The following is a 13,552-nucleotide window of genomic DNA, read 5'->3' on the forward strand; positions in this document are numbered from 1 at the left end:
AGAATTACAACCATATAGGGTGATAAGGGAGACACCCTACAACATAGATCAATAGAACATTGTTCATCAAACCTGGCCAAAATAGGAAAGGCCAAACCCAAATAAGTTGACACATACCATATAAAGCAGAGAATTATACCGTACATTGTCAAAAAGGTGGAGCACAAAGTCCTTATCATCGAAGGGCCACTCAAGGTGTCACCACATTGATGCCACTCCCACTCGTACCCACGTGCCCCATGAAAACCAACAAAAGCTATTGAGTTGAATCAAGAGAAAACCAACAAATGCAGACGCAATTGAACCACCAACATATTGAAGCCCCACAATCAAGCAGGCTACCCAAGGGAGCCAAACCCTTTCACGTATCTCCATCAACTGCCACAAAGCACTCCTTCAATTGTCACCCTAAAGAGCCCTCGCAGATGGAAGCCCAACAAAATTTGGCTGCCCTTTATCCTCCCCAAGAGCAGAAAACAGGGGCGACCTCTCTTAAAGATACAAAAATGATTGCCACCATCTTGGTAGGAGTGATGGCGAGGAGGAAGAGCCCACCTCCGAGCTACCATTGCCTACACCCTTGCACAGTACTACCCCAACCAAACCCACCCCCACCCCACCCTACCACAACACGCCCTTCAATCCTGTTGCTCCGGGTCCTCACAGGAAACAAGGAGGTAGAAATCTCACTCCAACAGAAGCCTATGGTTTTTACCAAGTGTCGCAAATAGCTTTGGAGGATGATGTTATTTAATGATGAAGCATCCAAAAATAAATTTGGCACTACTTTATCAATGCATAGAGAATTTTTGCACATGTTGCCACCTTGGGGGTAAGGTGAGGGAGGAGAGTGTCACACAATCAAACCTTGCTTCTAATTAGTTCCGTTGTCCACATTTTTGTAGTCTCACATGTTCTTGCTTGCCATCAAACTTGTAGGCCAATGGTGTACCAGAACTTGTGCATAGCTCCTAGGTGGTTGGATACAACTATCCCCGCTACATAGCTCTTGTGTGCCCGACAGGATGCTACCAGCTGCGTCTGGTGCACTTCCAAGCTATGGGCATAATATTACTTTCTTGATAGAGGAAATGTCTTCCCTTGGTACCGCAACCTCCACACGCAAGAGCTTCCTTGTGATGGTGGTTGCGCCAAGGAAGGACCCCCTTGCCCACCAAGATGCAAGGATTACAATCCTAGAGGTTCAAATTCAAGAGCTCCTCAAGGATAATGAAACACTCAAGCACCACTTGTGCAAGCTTGAGGATATGGAGGAAGTGGATAGACAAGATTTGCTTGTAAAAACACACAAAGTCGAAGCCTCCCTCATGCAGATAGTCAAGGCCAGCCCTAGAAGGAAGTCCCCAAGGCAACACATAAGCAAATCGACACCAAGATACACATGGCCTTACAAGAATTTTGGATACAATAATCTCTTGGCCTCAAGGTCATGATTGAGGGGGTGGGTTGACAAGCATGCTAGTAACCTCCCAACCATGCTCTTGTATAGATCCCTACCTAGCATGCATACTTGACACATGGTAGGGCCTTGCCCTCATAGCCATGTAGGACCCTTGTCCTCACACTACTCTCCCCTTGGAAATAGTTTTCGTCCTCCAAAACAAAAGTGGGAAATCATTTTTGAATTACCTAATGTTTTGCAAGTGGAACTTTCATCCTACGATGATAAAAAACCGTATAAACATGATAAAGTAGTGTTTAACTGTATTGATCGCAAAGATGAAACATATGAGATGCTCATAGCATAAACACTTCATTTGTGAGACGTCTTGATGGACCTAATAAAAAGAATAGTAGGTAAATACTACCAAAATGTGCATTACTTCCTTATCTTGCCACTTTTGTAGGCAAAATCATAATCATGTCGAAATAGACAACTTTGTCCACGTAATTGTCTAAATAGAGAGTTTCTTAATGATCCTCATAGAGTGAAAGTGATCAGCAATATAGGACTCTCGTGACACATATGAAAGTATGGTGCCAATGTCATAGTCCATGAGAATGCATACTCTCCACATGAGGAACATGTTTCATATAATGATGTTGATCCATCAATCATCTATGTTGGTCTCATTTTCAAACAAGAGAGTTTGTATTTAAATAGCTAAACTAAACTCCATAAGGTCCTAGACCATATTATCCATCCTTGTGACAAATAACAAGTGCCATTAGATCTCTACCCTTGAAGTCATGGGATGTAATCTTGTTCAAAAATGAACACCATATGTGATGAAATCTTCAGTTAGAGTGCCATAAGTGTACCCACACTCCTTGTCCCATAGAAAGCTTACCATAAGTGTAACATGACAAGCAACATTAGTCTTGTAGTACCACCATAGGACCCGTGTCCATAGGTTGAGTCATTGCAATAGCTAGAACTTGTGTCATGATCTAAGAATCTTACCCTTCGCATAAATCATCTTGTAGGTCTTCACATGGGACCCTTTGGTAAGTCGATGAATTGCATTAATTAGTGAAAAACATGCCATACATGTAACAAAGATCATAGCATGCAAAATACTTGATTGTGAAATGTGTGAGGATTGGCAAAGTAAATTCCGTTTAATCGGTTTTCTTGAATGTGAATGGTGTCTTGATGCACATTTGTACTCTTTCAGATGATCCATATGTCATCCCAAGCCTTGAAGTGACTTCCTTTTCAAAACTTAATGAGGTGCCTAACAAATGTCTTAAAGCTTTGATGTTGGTCGTGTCTTGTATATCAGTGTGCTGAAATTTTAAGTTTCATATTGTGTTAACAACTCTCTAACAACTGCACCTTGTTTTTTGCAATGGCTTGCCGTGTGGTCAAATGTCTCTAGTTGGACCTTTGCAAATCACAAAAACCTAGAGCAAAAATCACGGACATGGTTCCAAGAGGTGCAAAATGTTTAAAGTGGATAGGCTACTCATGAGGGATATGAAATGGTGAGGTATCTTTTCCAAGGTGGCAAGCCAAGGCAATGCATGCCTTCTTTGTTGTGCTACACCAATAATACTGTGGAAGCAATATAGATGATAGTTGGTACAAGCATATGGACAATTGGGAGGACACATACATTATCTTTCCTGAAATCACAAAGCAACCTACGGAATATGTGGAGACAATGTTGGGCAGATACCAGGTGGATTGGTATAAAGCTAAAGACCCAACTCACGTTTTCATGCAAATGGAAGGGACCAAAGAAAGGGAGGGAGGACAACATTATCATCCATCATGATGAAATGGGAGGGTCTAGGATTCCTTACATGGCCTGAGGTATATGCAAGAGCTGGAACTGATTTTTGTTGGCCTCGCAGCGATGATGAAAAATGTGCTTGCACCACTTTATCCAGAGTCGCATTGTATACCTATGTAAAACTAATGTGAAATATTTACCATTGGTGGTGATTTTGCAATAAATATAGTAATGTAATATAATTTTGGATTGCCAAATCAATCACTTTTGGGATACAATAATGTTCCAATTTTACAATTTCATAAAATTCGACTACTGCATTGTTTTGATGATGTGGAAAACAATACGGCTAGTTGCAATGTTTTGGTGGTATCTAGGTACCTCTCTATGTGGCTCGTGGTTTAGTTTTGTGAGATGTAGTTTGATGTTTTGTCGCTTCTACCTTAATTTTGCCGTTTAGAGGCGTGCTAGGGGTACTCAATCTTCTGTGAAGGTTACAATGCTTTCTTCAACATGCATACGTGCAGAAGGCAAAAAATATTAGTACACTTGACATGATAGCAAATAAATCCACATGAGGCTTGATAGTTATCATGAATGCTCAATCCAGATGATTACAAGTAAAATCCTGAGGAAGATGTCCTACAGAGAGTATACCATTTATTGTCTAGTGGCATGCTATTGAAGATATTTTCATAAACCTCTAAACACAATCTAAAAAGGTTACTCCATGCACTGGCTCGAATTAACTTGATGGCCATAACTAGGTTTGATGCCAAAATGACACACAGATGGGTTCTGAAAAGATAGTAGTCATCATCCTTGCCTTTCACTTTTTCATAGAAATAACGTTTCACCAGATACAAAGCACAAGACTTACAATCCCCCCATGCATCTTTCAATGCCTTTCTAGTCTTGCACTTGGCCATAGAGCAGTGCAACACCTCTTTGTCGACATGGTAGTAATGTTGTCTCCCACACAAAGAGCGTCACTCAATGCATCATTATGACTTGCATACATTGGCATCAAATCACCTTCTTCATTAGATTTGAAATCAGAATCCAAACCATTAAGTGGTGGAAGAGTAAAATATGTCCATGCTGCTAGATGGTTCCTATAAGTAGATACATTATGGCATTTTCTGGCATCCAATTCTATACGCACATTTGCAAAGGGCATTACTCCATCCAAATTTGGTAGGTTTGATTAGTTTGCAAACGAGCCTTCCCATTCAAGAAAGCAACAATTCTAGCTTATACATTACAAAATGCCAACCAGGTCTTTTACAATAAAGAGAAGCTAGCATATTGTATCCGAAGTATAAATTGGCCACGGGGAAGCTAGAACATAAAAAGCGCCCAAATATGACTGCAAAAGGTAAGATTGGAGCCTCTTTGAACTTTATTGCTCCCATTTTAAGCAACAGTATTTCAGAGGTTATATCACGAGCTTCACATACCTTAACAAAGCTGTCTCAACTTAAGAGGATATTTACAAATCTGATGCTCAGTAAAATTCTGGCCTCAAAGACACAAGGACTTCCAAACTGTTTGTAACCATTTGAGACAATGTTCCACCACATCTGAAAAAACTTGCGGCAAATCTCATAGCTTACAATCAAGTAATTTATAAGAAGGGAAATTGATACCAAAATGTCAGTACCACAAAAGGAGCATGAATCCTGAATCACAAACAGCCACTTAAAAGACAGCTTGTCTAATAAGAATAAGGCTCAGGATCTAACCCTTTGGTCAATGGTTTCTAAGGAAAACTCACCATTTTTAAAAAATATTTGGAAAACTCTCAAGAATTTGGGTGGGAGTTTTCTGCGGGATTCGAAGGTATGTCACCAGTGATCCAATCTTCTCCAACAAGCTCATTTTAAAGCATTGGAGCCAGAGAAAGATCATTTGACTACAGTTCATGAATGCAATTCCATGCACAAGTCTTTAATACGATCTGCTCACGTTAGGCAACAGATGCCAATAGTTGAAGCCCATCACAGATTCCACATGATTGACATAAGTTTACTTGTGCTCCTGCATGTATCCCGCTAGAGTGTCTCTCATGGCCTGCCCTTGAGGGTCTACGTACTGGCAAATCTGCTGCCTGTAACTCTTGTCATGATGATCAGGGAGAACAACTCCAGGGAGCACATCATTCCCTTGATCAATAATAATATTATGAAGAAGACAGCATACCAAAACTATCCGTGGAAGCTTGTGTTTATCTGGACGCCACATGACCCTGTGCAATATTCGCCACGTTCCTTTGAGACGGGCTAGAGCAGTCTCTGCTATGGAGACAGCAGCGGCTTGTTTTCTATTGAAATTATTTGTAGCTGCACCGGCAAGATCCTTTTCCTGATAAGGTGTTAAGAGCCATGGCAACAAAGGATATCCCAGATCTCCAACAATATATTCACGTATCTGCCTGCCCTCAGATAGCTGCTTAGGTGGTCCTTGCAGACGCTGTCTGCCCTCACAAAGCCGAAAGAAAGCACAATTACGAATCAATTGCAACTCATTCATACCACCTGGCCATCCCGTGAGAATATCTCGAAACCTAAGGCTTGGGTCTACAACAACTTGCAAAGCCATGCTGTAGTTCTTCTCTCTATCGTACCAGTCTGCTGAAGACTCTACCGCAGGTAATGTCATTACCATGTGGGTGATATCAATTGCTCCACAGCAACCTGGCATACCAAGCTGCTCAAATCTTGCTTTTATGGTGTCAAGCTCCTCCGCATCTGGCCACTTTAAATGATGCTTGCCACGCTCCTCCATAGACTCCACAAAGCGCCATGTCACCTGAGAAACAGTGGACTGGCCAACCCCAACTTGCTCTCCGACAGAAACTTGTGGGTCACCTGACCCAAGCCTTCTCAATGCGATAGCTACTTGCTTTTCAACTGTGAGAAGCCTCCCCTCAATGTTGATCAAACCCGATGGAGGTCTTGACACCAGATCCTGCCTGACAAGGGAGCAGATGTAGTCAAATGTTGTCCTGGACACTCGGAAAAAACTCCGAAAGTAATCAATATCCTGCCCTGGGGTTCCTGTAAACAACAACAATAACCACAGCACAAACTGATCAGGATGAGAGACAAAGTCAGGATATCAATGCATTTCCATTCACGAAGTAGCCCTTTGAACATAGATAAACATTAGGAGTGACCCTCACGGAGTGATAAGAGCATCCATGACACTATGCAGTTAAGAAAACACTCCTAGCTGTCGTCCTACGATAGTAAACAAGTGCAAATTCACATAAAACACAACAATAGTTTTGACTTCAGCAACAGGAACAGATCATGGAAAAGCCACAGTTTGTCTGATCATAAGGATACCCTGAAACAATTAACGGCTCTGCTGATTAAAGCCATAAATAGAGGGGACTTTGGGTGATCTCACTCCACCCCTCTAGTGGCGGTATTTGTGGCTGCAGGCTGACCAGGGCATCTATGGCAGTAGCTCTCCTTTTTATAAATCGCAAAGACAAACAGGGTGACAAATTCACAAGCTCCTGCACATCATGCTCCACGATACCAGTTCAGTACATGAATACAAACAGCGGTGCTAATAGCCTGCTAGTGCAAGAGGGTTATGCAAGAATTCTAACAGATCTAATGGATCTATCCACGTGCAGGTCCTATGGATAGGCTCACAAAGGTATCGGCATAGAATCCCCTAGGCTTACCTAAATTGGGGGTTTGGCTCTGCGTCGTAGTAGCATGTCCACGTGGCATACCGACTCCCGAGCCCATATGGATGTGACATTCCCTCCTGCTCTCACAAAAGGATGTCGTGGCAACCAATCTGCCTAACAAGGGGGCCCGGGAGGGAGGGGGGGGGGGGGGGGGGGGGGGGGGGCGAAGAGTTACAAGCTTGGACACTCCAAGCGAGAAATCAATAGCAACACACCAACAAAAACTGCAAAAAAATCATTGAACTTTACGAGAGAGAGAGAGAGAGAGAGAGAGTTGAAACGGCAAGGTGGAGTTCCGCGTCCAAATGCACTTGCCCCAAAAATTGGCACCCCTTTCGGTATTTCTTTATTATTATACTCGCAACAGTATAACTTCCGAGGGTCCTCTACGTACAAGGGTTGCCCAAAAGCACAAAATCCCAAAAGCATCAACTCCCAAAAGCTAGCGCTGAAATATGCCCAAAATAGCCAATGCTTTTTGTGAAAACCCGCAAAGCCTGCCACGTGGCATCCTCAACGCAAAACGCAAGAAATCCGTACAATACTGCCATGTCATCGTTTGTACTGCTTGCCACGTCAGCATGTCAGCGCGTTTTACGAAAATCAGCCTCAAACTTCAAGCTTCTGGTTGTTAGGGTTTTAGGCCCTCAACCAGTGCTCCATAAGTTCTTTCACTTGGTTGGCTCAGTTTCTCTTGTCCACTCAGCCATTTCTCTTCCAGGGGAAATGTCACACGTCCTCACTTTGTGACATTCCCCCCTCTTGAAAGAATTGTAATCATCCTTGATTACACCTGCAAAAACAACCGAAGGACAGAAACTTTCTTTGGTAGACACTGACTATATGTACTCATGCACCAGACTCCACCAATACAGCACTTCTACAAAGACATTAATCATTGATCACATCACATTTTTGTCGAGGATCTGAGATACAGATCCTGATCTTTCACGGATGTCTTGATCTACTAAATCTTGTTACTATTAGATTCATATCCTTTCATTTCACATTTCAACCAAGCAAACCGTGCCCATGACCATCCCCACAAGACAGTACATCCACATAGCATGCAATTCACAAATTTCAGACACTTAGTTCACACGGAACACTTTTGTTTCAATTACTCAACCCAACCATCTCACTCCATCCAGAACTCTTGATGCAGTCATCTCACCCTTCCGGAACTCTTGATGCACTTACACCAATATCCTGTCATCTCATCCAGATAGACAACTTGATACACTAGAATCTCATTCAGTTCACTTAGCCAATCACGTCCAGATCTCACTGATCTCTAGCAAATGTCTAGATGCACTAAGTTCAAATCATTCATCGGACAAAATGTTGCGGACATTTCATCTTTCTCTACATGTCTCTAATAATACACACGTGAAAGAGCGCATGTTTTTAATTCAATTAAGGAAATTTCCAAATCAATGCACATCTGTTCATAAAGTCGTTCAATATTGTTAGCCTGTCAGTACCCTAGAATCTCAACGAGAAATTAATGAGTTTATTCAATCTAGGAAATTTGTGACAAAGGAGTGGAGTGGTTGCCATCTTCTGTAGTCTGCACTGCACCAAATTCAACCAACTGATTCGTCGGTAACTTTTGGCATAGACACTGCCAGTAGTTGTAACCGGCCTGTACAACGTAGAGAGCCGTACTATTTCAATTACCCGTTAACTTTACACAGAGCACTGAGAAGGAAAGAGAACACAGTTGCGTCCAGCGACTAGAATGTCACTGTGCACACGAGACCGACACCCTGTAGGCCCCAAAGACTGGCGCCCCTTTCGGTATTTCTTTATTGATTTCAAGGTAGACGATCCGACCACTTAGTACAAGCTTTCACAAAGCTGTTCAAACCTGGCAAGGGCTGAAAACGCAGGTTTTCGACCTCATTTCGGCAACATAACGACGCAAAAACCCCTGTAGGTCAAAAGTACCTATCTAGGGCGGATTCCCTCGCTATCTGGAAGCTTTGTGGTGAGCTGTCACAGAAATTCCGCAGGCTGTAATTTCTCTGTTTTTCACTGCCGGGTGCCCAAAAGCCTGTACACGCATCCCAAGGCTCTCACGAGGCTCCCCTCGTGTTCCCTTGCAGTTTAGGTGCGAAACCCTGAACCAGCAAAAAAACACAGCAGGCTGTAATTCCCTGTTTCACATCGTTTTTAGTGGAGCGAACACGCCTACGTGTGTCCCAAGGGTTCCCGCACGCAATGGGACAGTTCCCCTGTAAATTGGACGAGTTTTCACACGAGAAACTCTCCAAACTCGCAATCTTTCGCGATGGAACTGTGCGTACCTGTGGGGGATTAGCAATTAGCTAATACGGTTCCTGTTCAAAAGGCTCTTGCCTTGGCAAACGCGCATAAACCCCCAAAACTGTACATATTCATCTGAGTAGCCCAACTAGTGGGGCATTACCATATGTGCCAAAGGGGAGAGAGATGCACGAGAGCAAGTCATCGCACTACATGAGACAGAGGAGAAGGCAAGCTTTCCATTAAAGCTGTAGACCTGCACCCACTACTCACACACACTGTAGGTCACTTAATGAAAAAAATCAACCTCCTCTCTCAAATTGGGCGCCCCCTCTTGCTGATGGAAGTGGAAAATCCACCTGGAACCGCCATGTGTCCAGTTTGCCCCTTTTGAGTTAATTCTCTAGTCCCCACTAGCTTATAAAGTTGTGACTTTCCGAGTGGCCCAGACTTCATTTGGCGCGCACAGGCTTCCATGATCATCAGAATTAAGTGCTAACTGGCCTGACCAACCCTAGACTGACCGCCCCAGACTCCCGATGTGAGAAACCTATTCGGCCGTAGCCATTTCACACTGGCCATGCAATGTCCACTTGCACCTTTTCAAGGGTTCCGCAGAAAACAAGTAAAAATAAAAATAAATAAAAATATATAGTACTTATTTACGAAAGGCAACAGGAAAAATACACCTCCTGGCGACAATAGCCCAAAAGCTTGGTACAAATCTATTTGAAGAGAATTTGCAAAGTTCTCCTCCTCCATCTACTTTGCACCGAGGGCCAAAAAGTACCCTTAGCCAAATTATCCAGTGGACCTAGCTTACCTTTCTCTTTTCTTGTGCCTTGTGACCTATTGGTAGCATATGGTTCCCTTAGTTCGTCGATACCCTTGAATGCGATACCATCTGATTCTCTTACTGCTCCGGAATCCTGTGATGAGTTGTCATCTGGTTCCCCTGATTCATCACTCTTACCCTACTGAGGTTAATATTATCATGTCCGTAGGATAAGTCAATGAGCCGACATGCATTCCAAATCCTTGCTTAGCATGTCCCATAAGCATAGTTACAGTCAGGTGGCCGTTCCCCATTCCCAATCTAGCTTCCCATTCCGAATCCCCATTCCGTGTTTTAGAGACGAGTATCCAAAACAGGGAATGGCATTTCCTACCGGTTGTTGTTCCCCGTTCCCCATTCCAAGTAAAAATGCCCATAAGTCTCTGAATAGAGTCGGACTTCTGTTCTAGACAGTTCTCTCAAATCCCTTTTGGCAAAGCACAGCAAAACCACTCAATCCGGTCCCTCAAAGTAATCTTCCGAAGCGAGGACACTGGCAAAGTATCCCAAAACCTGTGACAATAGTCATCCAACCTGTCTTTCTTAGTCATCCTCGGTTGATGCCAAGCCGTGATGACATCTCTTTCATATTCGTCTGATATCCAAGTTGACGTGACAATTTTCTTGAATTTTAGCCATGTCGCAAGTGCTTCTCTGCATAACAATAGAGTAGACCACCATGATTGTGCATTTCCTTTTAAGTAAGATGCCGACCTTCGCTTGTGGTGTTCCGTGAACCCATCTCCAAAGAAGGCGACATCAAGCTGTTGTAGAAACTCAAGGGCTCGATGGGTGTCTTGGTAGCCTGAAAATGTCTCAAACCTGGCAAGACCCCCTTCCTTGAACTCTTTGGTCTTCTTGCTCATTTGATCACTTTCAAAAGAGGACGAGCTCTCCTCCTCCGAACTGCTAGATGGTCCCCCATGCCTCCTAGACTTTTTCACAAATCTACTTTTCTTGCTTTTTCTCCGCTTCTTCCGCCTTTTCTCATCCTCACTGGAACTAGAGAACGACGAACTGTCGGAACTCTTTGAAGACGAAGAAAAATCTAAGTCATCCTCGAAACGAACACGCTTCTTGGGTCTTCTTACCGCCTCGAAAGTCGACTTCCGGCCCAAATGACCAAGAAATTCCGCCGACTCTCTTCTTCCGAGGGTGCTTCAAGCCTTTCATTATCTAGTTCATCTTCATGTCAAGAGCTTTGTCAAGCTCTTTCTGCGAGTACAGTTTTCACTTTTCTGCACTCATCTGTCCTTTCAGCTTTCTTCCCGACCTGAGAGGAGAATCAATGGCCTCTCGCCATCTCGAGTGAATCTCATCCATCGAGAAAGTATTCAGATGCTTCATATATTTCGGGTTCTGGGAGTACTTCATCAATCTTTTTCACACTTATCAAACTACAATTGACATTTTTACTCCGCTCTGTCAAACTCCCCTACCGGAAATTTGTCCATGGCTGGCATTTCAAGGTGGAGCGCCCGCCCCCCCCCCCCCCCCCCCCCCCCTCCTTTCTTGGATTCTTTACGGCTTATGCAACTTAAGACAGAGCGATGAAGACGGGAGCGGAAGCACGCCCAATGTGCAGGTGGGAGTGACTAATAAGCACGGACACGAAGATTCTTTGACAAACAAAATCTTGACTGCTTTGTCAGATTCTCCTCGAGAACCTATGTGTGTTGCAGAAGGACGACTGTAGTGATGACAATGACTCCACCAAGGGCTCCACGGAATCTGTCGGCATGGTGAAGACCACACTAGCAAAAGCTCCAGCCGTGTAGTTCATTGGTAGGTGCCACAACATGCTTCAGCCAGAGAGAGGCACACGAGCAGCAAAGATGGGCGAGAGGTGCTCCCAACACATGATTTGGGCCTGCGTGTTGCAATTCAATTCAGCTATACTTGGACCTGAGAGTTCAAGGCACATATGCACCTGGCAAGGAAAATGTTCCACATTCAACTTGGACAGAAGTGTCCGCGGTTCTATAAGGAAAATGGTGCTCAAGATGGTATGCTGGCAAGTTGTTTGTTCCAATATCGGGGGTATAGAGACTGTTCTGTCAATGTTCAGATATCCATGGTAGCTTCTATTTCAACTTGGTTCTATTGTTATTGTTCATCCTCAGCTAGAAGTTTTCAGGTGTTTAGCACATTTGCTTCAAAAAGTCTCTACAGAATGACTTTTTAAAAATAAATGCGCTAACCACCCTCCATCACTCACCACCCTCCATCGATACCACCACCACTTAGAATTGGCACCACAGAAACAAGGGAAACAATAAAAGAAAACAAGGAATGAAAAAAGCAGGCAAACAAAGACACTTCAGGAGAGACAAAGCAAGCACACCCCGTCAAGCGTGTGCACAAAAAGCAAAAGAACGCAAGAATAAAGTGTGAGACCAAACTTAAAAACACAGAAGAAGAGTAAAAATCCTTGCATACCTGCGCGCGCGCGTGTGTGTGTGTGTGTGTGTGTGTGTGTGTGTGTGTGTGTGTGTGTGTGTGTGTGTGTGTGTGAGAGAGAGAGAGAAACAGAGAGAGGTCTAACCTAAATCTTTGAGACTTGGAGAGAGCCTTTGCACAAGGTCGTGCCACCACTCGGTTTCTATCAAACGTTGAGAAGGAGCCTCAGGGATATCGAACGAAGAGTCGAGCTTGTCATGTTGGCTTCTCTTTCTCTTCCTAACTTTTGTGAGAGCCGGAGACGGAGCCATAGCTGCAGAGATTGTATTCAAGTCTTCCGAGCTGAGCTTGCTAAGAGGCGGTTCACATTCAGACCAATCTCCTCTTCTGCCTTGCTTGTCTGTCACACAGAGCGGTGGACAACCCTCTTGCTCGGCGAGCTGGAAGCTAAATGGGTTTGGTGTCCGAGGATCCTACGAAGACTTCATCAAAAGATGAGCTCTGCTATGAAGGACGCAAATTTTTCTCCTCAAAAATGGCCCTCAGTCACTCTGCACCACGTAGCATATGTCTTTTGTCCAAAGCCTTTGAATTTATTATGCTTAGACTCAATGTTACACATGTATGTATGACATTACGTTTGCATGTGTGCATGTCATTTCTGCATGGATATTACACCAATGTTATGTATGACAATATGTGTGGGGATGGGAGGGAGAGGGGGGGAGAGAGAGAGAGAGAGAGAGAGAGAGAAGAGGAAATGAATGCAAGGCTAATAAGTAGCTTCAATTTTCTTACTTTCATCTCGAAATATGTATGACAATATGTGTGGGGGTGAGAGAGAGAGAGAGAGAGAGAGAAGAGGAAATGAATGCAAGGCTAATATGTAGCTTCAATTTTCTTACTTTCATCTAGAAATTTACCATTAAAGAAACCAACAATAATTTACATAGAAAACCCACATACCACTTAAGCCTATCATTTTAGTATCTTAAAAAATCAACCAAATGCTAAGGCCTTTGCCACTCGCAAGCAAAAAAGCCAACCAATTCGTCCATAGCGGGAACTAAAACCAGAGGTCCAACTGAAGAACAAAAGTTGGCCCTTTATTATTGCTCACTAAATGCACTTTTTCTACAC

General features: G+C 43.5%; 1 protein-coding gene across 1 annotated transcript; it reads right to left on the reverse strand.

Annotated features, from left to right (window-relative positions):
- Positions 1-4,740: 4,740 nt before the first annotated feature.
- Positions 4,741-12,965, reverse strand: LOC147461890 (nuclease). Its single transcript, XM_086509354.1, has 2 exons — positions 12,558-12,965; positions 4,741-6,259 (listed from the first exon to the last, which is right to left on the reverse strand). Exons 1-2 carry the CDS (start codon positions 12,721-12,723, stop codon positions 5,229-5,231), a joined length of 1,197 nt encoding a protein of 398 aa, XP_086365480.1. The 5' UTR covers positions 12,724-12,965; the 3' UTR covers positions 4,741-5,228.
- Positions 12,966-13,552: the final 587 nt, after the last annotated feature.

This window comes from Adiantum capillus-veneris, chromosome 3 (genome assembly GCF_014529385.1).
Source record: "Adiantum capillus-veneris isolate H3 chromosome 3, ASM1452938v2, whole genome shotgun sequence".
In the NCBI taxonomy this organism is placed as follows: domain Eukaryota; kingdom Viridiplantae; phylum Streptophyta; class Polypodiopsida; order Polypodiales; family Pteridaceae; genus Adiantum; species Adiantum capillus-veneris.